Source organism: Antennarius striatus, chromosome 4 (genome assembly GCF_040054535.1).
Source record: "Antennarius striatus isolate MH-2024 chromosome 4, ASM4005453v1, whole genome shotgun sequence".
In the NCBI taxonomy this organism is placed as follows: Eukaryota; Metazoa; Chordata; class Actinopteri; order Lophiiformes; family Antennariidae; genus Antennarius; species Antennarius striatus.
The window spans coordinates 26,227,207-26,247,101 of NC_090779.1; the positions used below are offsets into that span (position 1 = coordinate 26,227,207).

Sequence of the window (19,895 nt, forward strand, 5' to 3'; positions counted from 1 at the left end):
GTCACCAACGATCAGCCGGTACGATCAGGCATGTCTCCGTGTCTCCGTGTCTCCATGTCTCCGTGTCTCCGTGTCTCCGTGTCTCCGTGTCTCCGTGTCTCCGTGTCTTCATGTCTCCGTGTCTCCGTGTCTTCATGCCTTAGCGTCTCCATGTCTCCGTGTCTCCGTGTCTCCGTGTCTCCGTGTCTCCGTGTCTCCGTGTCTTCATGTCTCCGTGTCTTCGTGTCTTCATGCCTTAGCGTCTCCATGTCTCCATGTCTCCGTGTCTCCATGTCTCCATGTCTCCGTGTCTCCGTGTCTTCGTGTCTCCGTGTCTTCATGTCTCCGTGTCTCCGTGTCTCCGTGTCTCCGTGTCTCCGTGTCTTCCCATGGTCTCAGACTCGTCTCCTGGAGACGTTGGGGCGGAGCTACAGACGACGGTGTTTCGCTGCCCCTCCCACCAGCCGTGGCGTCTACACGCTGCAGATTGTCGGCTCCGATCTCCGATGGCGTGACGCCGGCTCCACACGCACCACGACTCACGCGTGTGAGTCCGTCACGGCGACACGCGTGTGCTTTCTTCACCGCTGACAGAACCCTGAATAAACCAGGTTTCCTCCGGCGCCGCCGTTCGCGCCCAAACGGCGCCGGCGTGTTTGAAGGAGACGGATCGTAGACGTCCCCCACTTCCTGTGGAGGCGTGGTGATCGTAGCCTGAACGGGGGGGGGGGTCCGAGCGTTCACATCCTCACCTCTCATTTAAACACCACCTCTTTATCTCTGACTGCCTGGTGCACCGGGGGGGGGGGCTTTAACAGAATACTTGCCCCTGTACTCTACAGGGTTCAGCTCTGTGACCTTTACCCTCCGACCCTGGAGGGGGCGCTGCTGTCTTTGTTAAATGTCAGCGGTTGGAGTCTCCAGCTTTACCCCACGGGTGGAACAAAAGTCACGTCTTTGCCCTCAAGCGTCCAGTGAGGCTGATATTTACCCTCCAAATGGGGGGGGGGCAGCTTCTGCTACTTTCTCTAAACCAAAGGCAGTGATTTGGCTGCGACACCCCCTTCAGGCATGGAGCTGCATTACCCACAGACACAGTCGCTCCCTCCTGATTGGATCGCTGCCACTCACCCTCGGGGTGGGGGGTGGGGGGTGGGGGGGCTAATTGAACAGCCATTCTGGTGACAGACTATAACTTGAGCGTATCGGCGGCGCTAACACTCTGCCCAATCAGAGGCTACTGGATGGACAGGTGTCGGGGGGGCTGTGGGTCGGGGGGGTTAAGTGGATCAATGTCCATTCCTTTACTGCACCGGGGCTCAAATGTTAATCTAATCTATCGTATGAAGGGGGGGGGCATCAAACAGAGAGAATGAATCTCATCAGGGGGGCCGTCAGGGGGGACAGGACTAAATAATTCAGTTACCCGGGGGGGCTCTGGGGGGGTAATGACATTTATCAGATTGTGACCACCAGCAGTACAGACGCTGGACACAGGAAGTGGAATGTGGTTCAAACATGAAACCAATCGCTCCCTCTGATTGGTCCTGCTGGGCGGGGGTCCCACACCCCTCACCCATGGGCTACAGAAACCCCCGTGACCCGCAAGGCCGAAAAGCATGGAAGGATGACGAGGAGGAGAAGAGCACGCCTCAGCGGCTAGGCTAGCTAGGCTAGGCTAGGCTAACGCCATCAGCAGCATTAGACTGTGTGTGCAGCAAACGTCTCAGTCTTTGGCGTTAATACGGTGTGCCCCCCCCCCCTTGAAGAATACACCATGCATGTCATTGTCTTCTAATTGCGCCCCCCCCCCCCCGCTGTGCAGCCGGTAGAGTTCCACCAGGCGTCTCCCCCCACCAGGCTGACCAAGAGCAGCTGTGACTGATAGAGCGGATCCTTGACTCCAACCCCCCCCCCCCGCAGCCCCCCCCGAGGCACTAACGTCCAACTTCCAAATGCCAGCGCAGTCAGGAGTTATCTCCGCCGCCCCCCAGCGAGAAATGTCATCTGGATGGTGATTTTCTGCCTGATGCTTTCACGGGGGGGGGTGACCGTACCCCACGAGCAGGGGGCCGCGTCCCATTCCGCTAGCAAGAGGCCGCGTGCAGGAGGTTGGTGGATGGATACGTCAGTGAGACCGCATCTCGTTCTTTACCACGTGTTGGTGGACGGATACATTCGTGAGACCGTATCTCGTTCTTTACTACGTGTTGGTGGGTGGATACATCAGTGAGACCGCATCTCGTTCTTTACCACGTGTTGGTGGATGGATACGTCAGTGAGACCGCATCTCGTTCTTTACCACGTGTTGGTGGATGGATACGTCAGTGAGACCGCATCTCGTTCTTTACCACGTGTTGGTGGATGGATACGGCAGTTAGACCGTATCTCGTTCTTTACCGCGTGTTGGTGGATGGATACATCAGTGAGACCGGATCTCGTTCTTTACCGCGTGTTGGTGGATGGATACATCAGTGAGACCGCATCTCGTTCTTTACCACGTGTTGGTGGATGGATACGTCAGTGAGACCGCATCTCGTTCTTTACCACGTGTTGGTGGATGGATACGTCAGTGAGACCGGATCTCGTTCTTTACCGCGTGTTGGTGGATGGATACATCAGTGAGACCGGATCTCGTTCTTTACCGCGTGTTGGTGGATGGATACATCAGTGAGACCGGATCTCGTTCTTTACCACGTGTTGGTGGATGGATACATCAGTGAGACCGGATCTCGTTCTTTACCGCGTGTTGGTGGATGGATACATCAGTGAGACCGGATCTCGTTCTTTACCACGTGTTGGTGGATGGATACATCAGTGAGACCGGATCTCGTTCTTTACCACGTGTTGGTGGATGGATACATCAGTGAGACCGGATCTCGTTCTTTACCACGTGTTGGTGGATGGATACATCAGTGAGACCGGATCTCGTTCTTTACCGCGTGTTGGTGGATGGATACATCGGTGAGACCGGATCTCCTTCCTGTGTCGTTCTGCTCGTGTCCTCTCATTGGTCAGATCTTCCTGGACACATCGACCTGTGATTGGACCAGAGGTTGTACAAATGGGGGGAGGTCATGAATGTTTGAAAGGAGCAGCTGGGAGTTGTTTGGTCCAACTCTGCCCCCCCCATGTATGTTTAATGGGGTCTGCAGCTCTTGTCTGACGGCGAGGGGGGGTAACAGCTGGGCCGCGTTGGAGGAAGTGTCCGGCGCCCCCCCTCCATTAATAAGTAAACGCTCTGAAGCAGCGATGCGTTCGGCGGTCGAAGTCGATCACCAGCGGTCGGTTTCTCTCCTCCAATCACAACTCAGCTCTCTCTGCCGTCTCCGTTCCCGCGGCGCCGCGTGACGGGAACCATGGAGGCGTTCTGATGATGTCACCGTCATCTGTGTTCTGGAACGTGAAAAGTTAACGGCAGCATAAATATTGATATTTTTCACCCAATCCAATCGGATGATTGTCTGCATGGAACACATAAACAACCACGTTTCCCAGAGTGCTTTGTGGTACGACACCTCATCGGCGGCGCTGAGCAGCGTTCTACAGCAGATTAATTGTTTCTTCCTGTTTTTCTGCTGAAACTCTTTGTCTTCATTATCCTTCTGGATCCAGCAGCGCGGCGAGGCTGCTACAGGACGCTGGGAGGTGGGCGGGGCTTCAGCTGGAGAACAAACACCGAGGCTCTCCGCTGGCGGCGGAACACGCCATCAGCACACGGCTGGGCCTTTATGTGGCGCTGATGCATCCAGAGAAAGGAGCCAATGGAACACTGGATTTACCCAGAATGCTGAGCAGGATCTTCAGTGATGTCATAGCGACCAGGTGAAGAAGACGATGTGGAGTAATGGAGTCGTGACGCACCTGAGGCGGGGGAGGGGATTATTCTCTCTCTCACACACACACATACACCCTGAACACACACACACACACACACACACACACACACATACACCCTGAACACACACACACACACACACACACACACACACACACACACACACACACACACACACACACACACACACACACACACACACCTGCCCCAGAGCAGTGACTCCCCTGAAAGCTTTCCTCGGGGGCCATACAAACGTTTTCTCTCTGGACTCTTTCACCTGAGGGGGCGGAGTGTTTCAGCAGCAAAGGGGCGTCGGCCTGACGGCTCTGATCCAATGGGGGGAGAGGAACTGCATGCGGCCGTTATGAAGACCACCAGTCCCTTTGGGAACGCGGCTGTAAACGGGGTCTGAAACACGTGGCGTCCGTTTGGAGCAGGTGGGGGCGTCTTTAACGCATGGTGATCACGTCTGTATGGGGAGGGGGGGTCACAGCGGAAATGTTTCCTCCATCTAACACAAACTGCCCCCCCATGCAGGTGAATTAAAATTTTCGCTGCTCCAGAAAATAAATATATTTTCACGCATGTCAAATATTGAAAATCATCCTGCATCCAATCAATTATTGAGAATAATAAATGGATCCGTCTGAAATGTGTCCAAAACAGATAAATTTGCATATATGAGCTTTAATTTGAATATTTCCTGATTTTATTTGCATGTAAATTGGGGGGGCGTCTGATTGGGGCAGCAGGTATTTCAGGGTAAAGATTCAAACTCATGATGTTGAAGAATCCTGAAAAGGTTCAGATCAGAGTCTAAACGGGGGGGCGTAGAGGTGCTGATCGGGGGGGGGTATTTGTGGGGCAGCTGCCTTTGAAAGTCCCCCCCGTGTCGGAGCAGAGCGTCGTTAGCGGCGGCGGCGCCGGAGCTTTAATGGTGGATCCATCGCAGCATCATTAGAAAGAGATGAAATTGGAGGGGGGTGGGGGGTTATGGGGAGCGGGGGCTCGTTCCTGTCATCACAAATGCCCCGGCGTTCTGCATGACAGAGGTGATAAAATAATAGGCTGCTGATGGAAAGCCCCCGTCTGAGCGATGCTGCAGGGGTTCCTGGACGCTGTCGCCGCGGCGCCAGAGGGCCGCTCAGGTGGAGCGGGGGCAGAACGGCTAATTAATACCCCCACGTGTTCACACACCAACACCAGCTGACGGGGGGTAAAACACTGGAAGTATGTTACGGCGGAGGGGGGGACGTGTAAAAGTGAGGGTGAACCCACCGCGCGTCACATGATCGTCTCAAACTGAATGCTAATGCGGCCGCAGTGCGCGGCTAAGCTAATCTATCGTACGTCTGTCGACCCCCCCCCGGAAGCAGGTTTGATCCATGAAACGTGTTTCTGATGACCACAGCTTCAGCCGGCCCCCCCGTCAAGGAGGAACGTCTGTCAGCGACTGGCCGCGTCCCACATCGCTCATCAAACATTCACGCTGCAGACCGGAGACGTGTGGAATGCTGGGATATTCTGAGACAGGAAGTCAAGGTCTCTGCAGAGCCACGCCCAGAAACTGACAGGAAGTGACCGGAGGCCGACAGGAAGTGGCCTCTGCGTCCAGAGGTTAACAGGAATCAGGTCACGAGTCGATCAGGTCACGAGTCGTTCAGGTCACGAGTCGATCAGGTCACGAGTCGATCAGGTCACGAGTCGATCAGGTCACGAGTCGATCAGGTCACGAGTCGATCAGGTCACGGGTCGATCAGGTCACGAGTCGTTCAGGTCACGAGTCGTTCAGGTCACGAGTCGATCAGGTCACGAGTCGATCAGGTCACGAGTCGATCAGGTCACGAGTCGATCAGGTCACGGGTCGATCAGGTCACGAGTCGATCAGGTCACGAGTCGATCAGGTCACGGGTCGATCAGGTCACGAGTCGTTCAGGTCACGAGTCGATCAGGTCACGAGTCGATCAGGTCACGGGTCGATCAGGTCACGAGTCGTTCAGGTCACGAGTCGATCAGGTCACGGGTCGATCAGGTCACGAGTCGCGTCCTGTTAACTTCCTGGTAAACAGGAAGTCGTACGGGTCAGGAACAGCGTCCACCTGTCAGCAGGTGCGTCTCAGCGGCTCCAACAGAAACCTGAAATAAATCATCAAGAAAACGCTTAAAGACCATAAAATAACAAACAGGTTTTACTGAATCGTGTTTTTAGAATAATTTATCTAATTAATTGATAATGACAGTGATTGGCTCCCAGACATGCTTTTGATTGCTTTAAAATTGATTTGATTGTCTTCTAATATTTGCATTGATTACTGAAGGCTGTGATTAGAACCTGCTTTAGCTCTGATTTATTGATCAGGTTGTGGTTTTGTGCTTCCATTTAAATAATGATTCCTTTATTGAACTGATGTTTGGTTTCGTACCTGAGTCCGTGTCCAACAGCTAGCTGTTAGCATGTAGCCTTAGCATCGGCCCCCGGGTGGTGGCATGAAGTCGTTCTCTGTGGCTGTTTGTTAAAAAAATATAAAATAGATTGTCTGACCCCCCAGGATTTATCACCCCCCTCCATACCTGGGTCCTGCACGGAGTCTCTTCCTCAATGAGGGAGTCCCCCCCCCCACCGTCACTTCTGCTGCTCTGGAGGGCATTGTTGGCTTTCTGTCTGGAAAGCGCTTTGAAACGTCTTCAGATGTGATTAAGCGCTATATCAATAAAAGTTGATTGATTGATTGATTGATTGACCAGTGACCGGATTCAAAACTGGCCGCCCCCCCGCTGAAATGAACCGGGTATTTACAGCCTGATTAATGCAGATGTAAGCCGTGTGTGTGTGTGTGTGTGTGTGTGTGTGTGTGTGTGTGTGTGTGTGTGTGTGTGTGTGTGTGTGTGTGTGTGTGTGTGAGAGAGAGAGCTCTTTCCCTGACTGGGGGTGAAACTGGGTCGTCTTATTGTGTCTTCAGTCTGGTTTCAGTCAGAGTGCTTTAGAGTGCCGCCCCCCCTGTCTAAATGTGTATGGAGGAGATAGTGCTTTCTCATGTTCTCTGCCCCCGGCCCCCGGCCCCCGTTCAACAGCGGTGACCTGAGGTGACCTTCCTCTGTCTCAAAGCAGAGAAAAGGGTTTTTGGCCTTTTCTTTAATGTCTTCCTGTTTTTACCCATCATGCCGATGGGCACAGCTGGCGTTCCTCTAATCAAGTTGGCATCATGACGAGTTGTTGTGGGATAACGCGGGGCTTTTAATGTTAAAAACCCCCCCGGGGAGGGAGCGGGGCAAATGTGTGTAATGCGTGACGCTCTGGACGTTGTTTAGAAATGGAACGTGACCCATTCCTCTGAGTGGAGTTCACACCATGTCATCAGACGAGGCTCCAGAGTGGCGACATTAGCTAGCATGACGAGAAACCGTAGCATGTGGAGCTAGCATGATGTGATAGCGTAGCATGTGGAGCCAGCATGATGTGATAGCGTAGCATGTGGAGCTAGCATAATGTGATAGCGTCGCGCACAGAGCTAGCCTGGCGTGATGGGTGTCGCCGTGACGCCGCTGAGATGCATTAGTTACATTTATTAGTTACATTAAGGAGTAGTTACATTTAGTTACATTACACTGAGTTACATTTAGTTACATTTATTAGTTACATTAAGGAGTAGTTACATTTAGTTACATTACACTGAGTTACATTTAGTTACATTTATTAGTTACATTAAGGAGTAGTTACATTTAGTTACATTACACTGAGTTACATTTAGTTACATATATTAGTTACATTAAGGAGTAGTTACATTTAGTTACATTACACTGAGTTACATTTAGTTACATTTATTAGTTACATTAAGGAGTAGTTACATTTAGTTACATTACACTGAGTTACATTTACTTACATTTATTAGTTACATTAAGGAGTAGTTACATTTAGTTACATTACACTGAGTTACATTTAGTTACATTTATTAGTTACATTAAGGAGTAGTTACATTTAGTTACATTACACTGAGTTACATTTACTTACATTTATTAGTTACATTAAGGAGTAGTTACATTTAGTTACATTACACTGAGTTACATTTAGTTACATTTATTAGTTACATTAAGGAGTAGTTACATTTAGTTACATTACACTGAGTTACATTTAGTTACATTTATTAGTTACATTAAGGAGTAGTTACATTTAGTTACATTACACTGAGTTACATTTAGTTACATTTATTAGTTACATTAAGGAGTAGTTACATTTAGTTACATTACACTGAGTTACATTTAGTTACATTTATTAGTTACATTAAGGAGTAGTTACATTTAGTTACATTACACTGAGTTACATTTAGTTACATTTATTAGTTACATTAAGGAGTAGTTACATTTAGTTACATTACACTGAGTTACATTTACTTACATTTATTAGTTACATTAAGGAGTAGTTACATTTAGTTACATTACACTGAGTTACATTTAGTTACATTTATTAGTTACATTAAGGAGTAGTTACATTTAGTTACATTACACTGAGTTACATTTAGTTACATTTATTAGTTACATCTGGCCCCTTGAGGACAGCTGTTATGCTGATGTGGCCCCCGGTGGAAATGAGTTTGACCCCCCACAACCTTGAGATGATGGGGTATTAAAATACATGTAGTGCTGACTCGTGTTGGCCTGTGCCCCCCCCCCCCCCGTTCTGAACCCATCCCTCCGTTACCGACGCTGTTTGTTTCTGCGTTTCGCTGTTATTTCATGCGGTATAGAATTCCTGGCGTCGGCTGCACATCGGCCGGCCTGTAATTGCCCCCCCCCACCGGGGAGAGCCTCGTTTTCCATTTGAAGCCTGCCTCTGTCAGATTTCACCATTGAAGCGGGGGAGGGGGCATCAGGGGAGAGCAAGACAATTCCTGGATCAGTGATCGTCGGGCTGCCAGAGACGGGTGGAGGGGGACCCCCGGTCCACACCGGCCCCCGGTCCACACCGGCCCCCGGTCCACACCGGCCCCCGGTCCCACACGCCGACAAGGCTTCCTGGAACCGGATGAAATGAATCAGCTGGAACGAAACCCACGAACCAGATCCTCATGCCCCCCCCCCCCCCCCCCATGTGTGTGTGTGTGTGTGTGTGGTGTAACTATTACAGTAATCTGATTACTATACTCATGAATGGGGTTCAGGAGTTCATTCTAACAATACGGTGACCCCTCGGTCCTGACGGTTAATGTGTTCCATGACCCACACCATACAACAACAAACATTTAAACGTTTCTGACCCCCCCGTACTGATATTAAACCTGAACCCCCCCGTACTGATATTAAACCTGAACCCCCCCGTACTGATATTAAACCTGAACCCCCCCATCCTGATAATAAACCCCCTTCTATCTGCATCACCTCTAAAACTCTGACAGACTGCTGAAACACTTCGTGTCTCACAGACGTCAGAGACTCACTGAACGTAGAACTCTTCTGGATGACGTCAGCCAATAGGATGAGAGTACGGTGTCACATGACTGACTACCAAAACTCTGAGGTGAGGTGGGAGCGCTGATGCGTGAGGTCGTACTGCACCTGCTTGTGGTGGGTTAGAGGTGAAGAGGAGCGCCCAGACGTCACTGCAGGCGTCTGTCGGCGCGTGAGGGGTGACTGGGGTCACGATGAGGGCATCAGGGCGTTCCTGGAGGGGCTCCGCTCCATTCCAACAGCGAGTCCTTTGTGGTCGGGCCTTCAGTCGAGCACACGGGACTGTGACGGGGTCACGCGTGACGGCTGTTTGTCACGACTCCAGAATGACCCAGATGATTCAGGACTGGTTGTTTCTGACTCTCAGCTCGCCGCCGCGTCGGGATTGATGGCGTGACGCTTCCCTCGCTGAGCCTTATTCACCAACGGTGAGGCGGTCGCGCTGCGGCGCCACCAGGTGCTGATTCCTCAGAGGTGTTGGAGGCTTTATGGGTGTCGGCTTCATTTGCTCCGAGCAGCTGCGTCGCCTTCAGGCAAAATGGGACACGGCGTTCAGGGACGCCGAGCGGCTCCATGTCCATGGGGGGGCGCTGGTCCAGGCTTCAGGAGACGTTTGGAGCGCGGCTGATCGGCGCTAAGTGCAGGGGAGCAGAGAGGGTTCACACACACACACACACACACACACACACACACACACACACACACACACACACACACACACACACACACACACACACACATAATGGATATTTAAGAGCTCCTGCCTGCTGGGACGGGTCCTGAAGCAGACACAGGAGTGTGTGACGGCTGGGATGACACCCCCATTAGAACACACTCAGTCCGTTTCCCGGCCGCGTCCCACTCTGGATCGGTGCCACCAGAGTGAACACACACCAACACACTCAGCTCTCCATTGTTAATTGATGCTGGGGGGGTGTTCCTGCCTTTCTGCTCCACATACCTACGAGAACCTGAACCTGGACGGGGGGGTGACGTTCGAGGCGTTTGCAGTGCGAATGAGTCAGTTCCATCTGGGGGGGTGACGTGGCGTGTTGTATCGCCGTGCCCCCAGCAGCAGGAGCATCTCTTCCTCTTCCTGCCCCGAGGCCAAACTGACGCCGGCGTCTCGTCCGTCAGCATCGACACCGAGGTACCGGCGCAGCATCCTCTGGACGAGGTCACGTCGGCGAGGTCACGATCGTATCTCCAGCGACTCGACGGGCACAAGAGAAAAGGTCTGAAGGTAAAAGGCGGGCCGGCGGAGGGCTACCTGAGCCGGGGGGTCAGGGGTCATTGTGTACTCGTCATCAGACTCCTCCACAGCTGGGCCGGGATTCTGGTTCTGGTTGTTTTTACATCCTGCAGAGTGGCGTGTTGCAGATAGAAAGACAAGGGAGAAGGCTGGTGTAAGACCACAGATCAAAGCTAGTGCATAGGTAGGTCAAAGCACTAGCTTTGATCTATGGTCACAGCTAGTGCATAGCCTTGACTTGCCCTGTAGCTTTGACCCTGACTTACCCTGGAAGTGGGTCAGGGTCAGTCGGGGTCGTTCTCGTTGGTTCTCGTTAGCTTCCTTTCCTCCAGCTGTCCAACCGTCAGACGCACGGATGAGTCGTCAGGCTGACGTGAGCGTGAGGTTAGCCTGAAAATAACGAGCCGCTCGCGGGCAGCGGGTGTTTGCGTACGTCTGCAACCGACTGCCAGCAATTAAACGGGCTCTGCAGCTGTTCATTGGTTCTGTTGGGCTGAGTTGTTCTCGTGCGACGGCGTCGGCTCCCCAGACGTCCGTCGGGTGAAAACGTGCCAGGTGGTTCAAACTCACTTATTCCATCAACGCAGAGAAACAGGCTCACTGTTGTAGGAGCCGCTAACCGCTAACGTTTCTCCACCGCGTGTGGAAACTGCCCTGGACGGGCGGCGGTGGATGGATGTGTTAAATTGGGTTTTGGAGCGAGCACAAAGAGGTATTGACGAGCGGGTCCCAGGTGAGACTGCGTCCTGATGCCGGTGATCGATGGGTGTGCGCTCGCCGGCCGGAGCGTGGAGGTCGTTTGTATTCCATTAGGCGTCTCTGGAGTTCTGCCGCGGAACAAAAGGCATGCTGATGTCTAATTGCTGACAAGGAGGTGACTAACGCCAGCGCTGCAGCTACTGTTCCTGGCTCCTCCCATCCCGTCTCAGGTGAGCACACCAGGTGTGTCTGCGTGCGGTCTGTTCCTCAGTGCTAACTGGATAGATAGTGATCTCCCCTCGCCTCGCTGGAGGTAATGTGATCACGCTCCTGTTGGTGCTATATCTGTTGAAAAGATGAAGGGGGGGGGATCTTTGGCGAGGAAGCGTCAGCCCGACATCCACCTGGATGGATTCTGAAATTAAGAAAAATATATCAGCCATCGATGTTTTCTCATAACCGCTTTAGTGTTTATTCTGTGATGTTTCTCTCACCAGCGGCGGCTGGTGGAATTATTTTTTTCAGGTTGAGGACAAATCTCAGGAGGATTTCTCTCAACAAAGATAAAAGTATCAGCGGCACGTTGTTCATTTGTAGTTCAATAACCAAGTTATTTTGAGGCCCTCTTCCATCAGGCGGCAGTGACGTCCGTGAGCTCTTCACTCCTCTGTGACTCCTTCACTCCACGACTGACTCCTATTGGCTGACGGCATCAGGAAGTGTTCTAGGTTCTGTCAGTCTCTGACGTCTGTGAGACACCAACCTGTTTTAAACAGTCTATCAGAGTGTTTTAGAGGTAACACAGAGAGAAGGTGGTTTAATATCAGCACGGGGGGGTTCAGGTTTGATATCAGTATGGGGGGGTTCAGAAATGTTTAAATGACCATAAATAATAAGATAAATAGTTCATCGTTCTGTCACGGAATTCGTTAATCGCGTGTGGATCCTGGAACGCGTTAACCACGAGGAACAAGGATCACTATTTTGCAGGGATCATTTTCTATCATATTTTTTACACACACACGTACATACATGTTAGTGTCACACGCTTCTGTGTCACATTTCAGTTGAAAGCTGCAGCAATAACATGGACATATCCCATAGCAGGAAGCAGCTTTCTGTGTTCGTTCAATGGTCTCCATCACATTTCTCCAGCTGTAACGTGATGGACAGGAAATTCCTTGTGACGGGCCGATCACTGGTTTCATCTGGACCCTGGTTGTTGGGTCATGTGATCCATTCAGATGTTTTAACCCCACACCTCAAACTAACCTGATCATTTCTTCTCTCTTGTCCAGGTGCAGAAGTGCTCTCCTCCTCTTCTCTGATAACAATTCAGATCCGACGTCGTGAATTTTTTCCGTACTCCCTCCCTGCAGCGCGCCGCGTCACGATGTCTTTATTAGAGGGGCTGATTAGTGCATCGCCTCACGCCCCCCCACCCCAAAAGGCCCTGGAGGAGGATTCATCACCCGGCCTTTAATGCTGGACCACCCTAGAGGGGGGCTTCATCATGTTCTATCTGCCACCGAGGTGTCCAGGGGGGCACTTTGCAGCATTTGGTCCTGGGGCACTGGGGACAACTGCCCCCCACCCCCACCCCCCCACCGCCACCGCTGCATTTTTCACTCATTTTCTTTTATCTCTTTTATATTTAATGACAGTTTGTTCCACAGCCAGAGGAAACTGCATCTCACAACGAAGTAGTCAGAGGGGGCTAGTAGCATTACACACCATCACCCCAGACATGGACCACCCACCAGAGTACACCCACCAGAGTACACCCACCAGAGTACACCCACCAGAGTACACCCACTAGAGTACACCCACCAGAGTACACCCATCAGAGTACACCCACTAGAGTACACCCACCAGAGTACACCCACCAGAGTACACCCACAAGAGTACACTCACCAGAGTACACCCACCAGAGTACACCCACAAGAGTACACCCACCAGAGTACACCCACCAGAGTACACCCACCAGGGTACACCAACCAGAGTACACCCACCAGAGTACACCCATCAGGGTACACCCACCAGAGTAAACCCACCAGAGTACACCTACCAGGGTACACCCACCAGAGTACACCCATCAGAGTACACCCACCAGAGTACACCCATCAGAGTACACCCATCAGAGTACACCCATCAGGGTACACCCACTAGAGTACACCCACCAGAGTACACCCACCAGAGTACACCCATCAGAGTACACCCATCAGAGTACACCCATCAGATTACACCCATCAGGGTACACCCACCAGAGTACACCCACCAGAGTACACCCACCAGAGTACACCCATCAGAGTACACCCATCAGGGTACACCCACCAGAGTACACCCATCAGAGTACACCCATCAGGGTACACCCACCAGAGTATACCCACCAGAGTACACCCACCAGAGTACACCCATCAGAGTACACCCATCAGAGTACACCCATCAGAGTACACCCATCAGGGTACACCCACCAGAGTACACCCACCAGAGTACACCCATCAGAGTACACCCATCAGGGTACACCCACCAGAGTACACCCATCAGAGTACACCCATCAGAGTACACCCACCAGAGTACACCCACCAGAGTACACCCACCAGAGTACACCCATCAGGGTACACCCATCAGGGTACACCATGTGGATACACCAATCGGCAGCTGGATGTGTGCAGAGCTTTATCATCCCTGATGAAGATGAGCTCCTGATTTAATCAGGTCTCTGTTCTTCAGCAGGTCCTCATGGAGTCTCATCATCAGAGGCCTGTTGAAGAACCATGTGATGCTGGGGGGGGATAATTAACTCCTAACAATCTGCTGGCTCCTGATTCAAGGCAAACTGTCACCGACGCGTTCTAACGTCTGACGTGTCTCATGTTCTCATGTTCTCATGTTCTCATGTTCTCAGCAGCATGAGGCTGGTGTGGAAATCCCTGGACAAGATGAGGTGTCTGAGGAAACGCTCCACCATTCCCTTCCTGGGCTTCCTCATCACCTTCCTCCTCTTCCTCAACCTCTACATGGAAGACGGATACGTGCTGGTGTGTAGAACCCGTCTCTCGTGTTCCTGCTTTCATAATTGCATGTTTTTGAACACGTTTAAATATTCATGATATGGACTGAAGCTGAACTCATCCACAGGATTTATTTTTTATTTATGGAGCCATCAAAAGATTGTGATCACAGTCCATTATCTGTTTGTTGTTTAAATTATTGATTTAGCCCGGAGATGTTTGAACTCTTTTTGTCACAGATTAGCTCCGACACATAAAAACACGCTGTCTGGGATTCTGACGGTGGAAACCAGAATTCTGTTGGAGTGTTTGAATAATTCACTGTAGAAACTGTTGATGTTAGTTTTCCTCATCATGGGGGACATTCTGCTGGTTTTCAGGACGGCGATAAGCGGCAGCTCCGGGACGCGTCAGTCCACCCCCCCAGCGCCGAGCGATACGCCCACACCTTCAGAGACCTCAGTAACTTCTCTGGAACCATTAACGTCACGTATCGCTACCTCGCCGGAACCCCGCTGAACCGCAAGAGTAAGTTTAGACCCGTTTGGAGAGGAACCTCCATTCAGGTGGGGGGGGGGCACTCTAAATCAGCTGAGAGTAAGAATAAACCAAAGCCTCTGGTTTGAGGACTGGAATACGGGCAGTGGAGTAAATGCTGGACACTCCTGCAGTTAGCATGTAGGCTAACTGTAGGGCACAGACGTCAAACTCAAGGCCCAGGGGCCAAATGTGGCCCTCCACATCATTTTAATGTGGCCCACAAGAGCATAAAAGGTTCAAACAAATAGCTCAAAGTGTTCCTTGACCAAAACTACATTTCCCACAATGCAGTAGTTCAGCCCATTTGAACTCTGACTAAACGCAGTGAACAAAGTTAATGTCCTACCTTGTGTCTGATGTTATTTTTCTTTATTGATTGATAGTTTGATCCTTGATTGATGGAGTTCTGTGGGTTTAATAACCTGACAAATGAAAAGGATTTATGTTAGAACAGAGAAACAAACAAACATGTTTTTTCTGTCTAACTGTAATGTTTGGAACTAGAATCAGTCAGAAATTCAGTTATTTAACATTAAGGAGTAGTTACATTTAGTTACATTACACTGAGTTACATTTAGTTACATTTATTAGTTACATTAAGGAGTAGTTACATTTAGTTACATTACACTGAGTTACATTTAGTTACATTTATTAGTTACATTAAGGAGTAGTTACATTTAGTTACATTACACTGAGTTACATTTAGTTACATTTATTAGTTACATTAAGGAGTAGTTACATTTAGTTACATTACACTGAGTTACATTTAGTTACATTTATTAGTTACATTAAGGAGTAGTTACATTTAGTTACATTACACTGAGTTACATTTAGTTACATTTATTAGTTACATTAAGGAGTAGTTACATTTAGTTACATTACACTGAGTTACATTTAGTTACATTTATTAGTTACATTAAGGAGTAGTTACATTTAGTTACATTACACTGAGTTACATTTAGTTACATTTATTAGTTACATTAAGGAGTAGTTACATTTAGTTACATTACACTGAGTTACATTTAGTTACATTTATTAGTTACATTAAGGAGTAGTTACATTTAGTTACATTACACTGAGTTACATTTAGTTACATTTATTAGTTACATTAAGGAGTAGTTACATTTAGTTACATTACACTGAGTTACATTTAGTTACATTTATTAGTTACATTAAGGAGTAGTTACATTTAGTTACATTACACTGAGTTACATTTAGTTACATTTATTAGTTACATTAAGGAGTAGTTACATTTAGTTACATTACACTGAGTTACATTTAGTTACATTTATTAGTTACATTAAGGAGTAGTTACATTTAGTTACATTACACTGAGTTACATTTAGTTACATTTATTAGTTACATTAAGGAGTAGTTACATTTAGTTACATTACACTGAGTTACATTTAGTTACATTTATTAGTTACATTAAGGAGTAGTTACATTTAGTTACATTACACTGAGTTACATTTAGTTACATTTATTAGTTACATTAAGGAGTAGTTACATTTAGTTACATTACACTGAGTTACATTTAGTTACATTTATTAGTTACATTAAGGAGTAGTTACATTTAGTTACATTACACTGAGTTACATTTAGTTACATTTATTAGTTACATTAAGGAGTAGTTACATTTAGTTACATTACACTGAGTTACATTTAGTTACATTTATTAGTTACATTAAGGAGTAGTTACATTTAGTTACATTACACTGAGTTACATTTAGTTACATTTATTAGTTACATTAAGGAGTAGTTACATTTAGTTACATTACACTGAGTTACATTTAGTTACATTTATTAGTTACATCTGGCCCTTCCAGGACAGCCGTGATGCTGATGTGGCCCCCGGTGGAAATGAGTTTGACCCCCCTGCTGTAGGTCAACCTGTTCCAGATGATTCCAGACCTAAACACTGATATTTTGTGCTGTCCTGATTTGACTGATGTTCATCTTGACTCAAACTCTTCCTCTTGATCGTCTCTCTGCACCTGAAACTGAGAGGACAGCGTGGAGCTTGAGTCCGTTTGATGAGGACAGTTCATGTGAACGTAGCATCTCACCTCATCTCACTCATGTCCATTAATTAAATGAATACCTTCAATCCCTGAAGCCTCAGGTCATGAGAGCCGTCCTTCAGAAATCACTCCATCAATGCTGAGGCACGTCAGATAATGTTTAACACTGTTAGCAGCGGCGCTGATGTTAACAGATAACGTTAAAGTAAGATCATAGAATCACTCAATCATTTAATAACTGGATTTAATTGAAGTCTTTTTACCAAACCTGTTTAAAGTTCACGTCTGCAGTGGTTCCATCTTCACAACTAACCGCTGGTCTGTTCACAGAGTATCTCACCATCGGGCTGTCGTCAGTGAAGAGGAAACGAGGGAACTACCTCCTGGAGACCATCAAGTCCATCTTCGATCAGTCCAGCTACGAGGAACTCAAAGAGATCATGGTTGTGGTCCACCTGGCAGACTTTGACCTGGCCTGGTGTGAAAACCTGGTCCAGGAAATCACCAGGAAGTTTGCTCACCACATCATCGCCGGGCGCCTCCTGGTGATCCAGGCCCCAGAGGAGTTCTACCCATCTCTGGACGGCTTGAAAAGGAACTACAACGACCCGGAGGACCGGGTCCGCTTCCGCTCCAAGCAGAACGTGGACTACGCGTTCCTGCTCAACTTCTGCACCAATCTGTCCCACTTCTACATGATGCTGGAGGACGACGTGCGCTGCTCCAGGAACTTCCTGACGGCGCTGAAGAAGGTGATCACCTCCAGAGAAGGTTCCTACTGGGTGATGCTGGAGTTCTCCAAGCTGGGCTACATCGGGAAACTGTACCACGCCAAAGACCTGCCCCGTCTGGCCCACTTCCTCCTCATGTTCTACCAGGAAATGCCCTGCGACTGGCTCCTCATCCACTTCCGGGGTCTGCTGGCCCAGAAGGACGTGATCCGCTTCAAGCCCTCGCTGTTCCAGCACATGGGCTACTACTCCTCCTACAAGGGAGCAGAGAACAAGCTGAAGGACGACGACTTCGAGGAAGACTCCATAGACATTCCCGACAACCCTCCTGCCAGCCTTCACACCAACATCAACGTCTTTGAGAACTACGACGCCACCAAGGCTTACAGCACGGTGGACGAGTACTTCTGGGGAAAGCCCCCGTCAACAGGAGACTTCTTCGTCATCGTCTTCAACAGATCCACCAAAATTAGTAAAATCAGAATCGCGACGGGGTCTGACGACCGGCAGAACGACGTCCTTCACCACGGCGCTCTGGAGGTGGGGGAGAAGGTGGTCGGGACCAAGAAAGGCAAGCAGTGCTCGTCCTACATCACGCTGGGGGAGTTCAGGAACGGGAACATCGAGGTTCAAGACGTCGACCACAAAATCGCCTTCGAGATCGAATGTCTGCGAATCGTGGTGACAGCGAGCCAGAAGGAGTGGCTGATCATCAGGAGCATCAGTTTATGGACGACACAACCGACCAGCCAATGAGGAGGCAGACGGGAAGGGACTCCTAGTGCGTCATTGGTCAAAGCGTTTCCTTTGTATTTATTTATTTAAGACTGACCGTATTGTTTATTTATTCATTTTATACGTGTTAATTTAAACCTGTAACGTTAGTGAAGCCCCGCCCCCCTCGTTCTTAACGACTGTTCAAACGAACTCAGCGTTTCCATGGATACCGGTTTTGATAGCTATGGTTTGACATCAGGGCCGCGTGAAAACTCAACCGTCTTTTTTACCAACTTGTGATAAAGTGAACTTGTATTATAAAGTATAATAAATCATTGTTCCTGGGTCACATGGTTCTTCTGTTGGATCAGGTTCAGACACAAACATGTTGGTCACGTGTCCACAGACAGATCAATGAACAACGTCAATCAATCGGTAAATGATGGTGAAAACAACTTGTTGGTTTGAACATTCAAGCGTAAAAGTAAAAAAAAACGCATTAAAATCCATTTTGTGTTCAGACACGAGCTAATCTGTTCACCACTCTGATCACTTTGATTGATCACTGACTTATTATTACCATGTGTAAAAATTAAGTGATGTGTTGCCATGGGAACCCTGAGGAAGCCCAGCTGTGCCCCCCCCCCAGGAGTGTCTGTGTGTATGTGTGTGTGTTAGCAGGTGTCTACACGCCACACGTTAACCGGTCCTCCTGCTGTCCAATCGTCCAATCAGATTCTCTGTAGAATCACCACATTGACGTGTTCCCGCCGGTCTGGACCCTAACCAGGAAGTGGACGGCCCAGGACTCCTCCCTCTGTTCCACTGGAACTGCTCCTGCTATGGGGTATTTACTCCTCGTACCTGCCCCCTGCCACCCCCCAGTCCATTTGTCAAGACGTCCATCACCTGCTTCAGGTGTCCTGGCGTTAGCCATTAGCTGTTAGCGCTCCCAGCGATGGACGCCAGGTCTTCCAGCATGAACACTTTTGTACTTGGGGGGTCGATGGTCGGCCTCTGCCCCGGCGTTAGTGTGACATGAAGCAGGTGTGTCCAGCTGTGTCCAGGTGTGTCCAGCTGTGTCCAGGTGTGTCCAGGTGTGTCCAGCTGTGTCCAGGTGTGTCCAGCTGTGTCCAGGTGTGTCATTGTCATGTGTCATGTGTGCATTAAAATGACACCAGATGAAATGAACACGCATGTGTCGTGTCGACTGACTGCTCGGCGTGTTTCGGTTCCTCGCTCACAAACGGACGGTTTTACAGGTAAACTCGTGGAACATATTGAACTGGATGTTTTCTGCTGATGCTCGGGAACAATTGTCTGAACAGCCGTTCCTCTTCTTTTACCTTCCGTTCCTGCTGACGCGCCTCATTAATCCGGTCTGCTCTGATTGGTCGGTCGGCCGGCGGGGAACAGATGACGTCCGTTAACGGACGAGGACGTGTCGGCGAGGAGAAACGGATTCAGAGCTAAACAAACACTCTGGTTTGTAACGGCAGCTTTCATAAAAGCACTAAAGAACTCCAATAAGGCATTAGAGGGAGGTGACCCCCCCAGAGCGAAGTGACCCCCCCCAGAGGAACACGCGTGACATTTCAGTTCCTTGAAACTGTTGGACTGGCGTCTCGCTTTAGGCACAAACACAAACTATACATTATTCAT

At 49.4% G+C, this 19,895-nt stretch overlaps 2 protein-coding genes across 3 annotated transcripts in view; both read left to right on the forward strand.

The window, feature by feature from the left end:
• Positions 1-18,526, forward strand: part of mgat4c (mgat4 family member C) — a 34,999-nt gene extending 16,473 nt beyond the window's left edge. The window contains exons 2-4 of one of the 2 annotated variants that reach the window (XM_068313249.1): positions 14,119-14,251; positions 14,605-14,752; positions 17,116-18,526. In XM_068313249.1, coding sequence (XP_068169350.1) covers positions 14,123-14,251; positions 14,605-14,752; positions 17,116-18,272 — 1,434 coding nt within the window. In that variant the 5' untranslated portion in view covers positions 14,119-14,122 and the 3' untranslated portion in view covers positions 18,273-18,526. Of the gene's footprint in view, positions 1-12,938; positions 14,252-14,604; positions 14,753-17,115 lie in introns of those variants that run through there. The other variant, XM_068313248.1, reaches the window with a different exon arrangement.
• Positions 12,958-13,981, forward strand: LOC137593724 (putative proline-rich protein 21). Its single transcript, XM_068312662.1, has 3 exons — positions 12,958-12,988; positions 13,100-13,828; positions 13,947-13,981. Exons 1-3 carry the CDS (start codon positions 12,958-12,960, stop codon positions 13,979-13,981), a joined length of 795 nt encoding a protein of 264 aa, XP_068168763.1.
• Positions 18,527-19,895: the final 1,369 nt, after the last annotated feature.

What these genes read in the sequence shown, in the direction of transcription:
- LOC137593724 (XM_068312662.1), top strand. Translation starts at nt 12,958, where the DNA reads ATGGACCACCCACCAGAGTACACCCACCAGA. An exon ending in ACCAGAGTACACCCACCAGA is followed by an intron (nt 12,989 to 13,099) that starts GTACACCCACCA and finishes TACACCCACCAG; the next exon opens with AGTACACCCACAAGAGTACA. An exon ending in ACCAGAGTACACCCATCAGG is followed by an intron (nt 13,829 to 13,946) that starts GTACACCCATCA and finishes GTTCTTCAGCAG; the next exon opens with GTCCTCATGGAGTCTCATCA.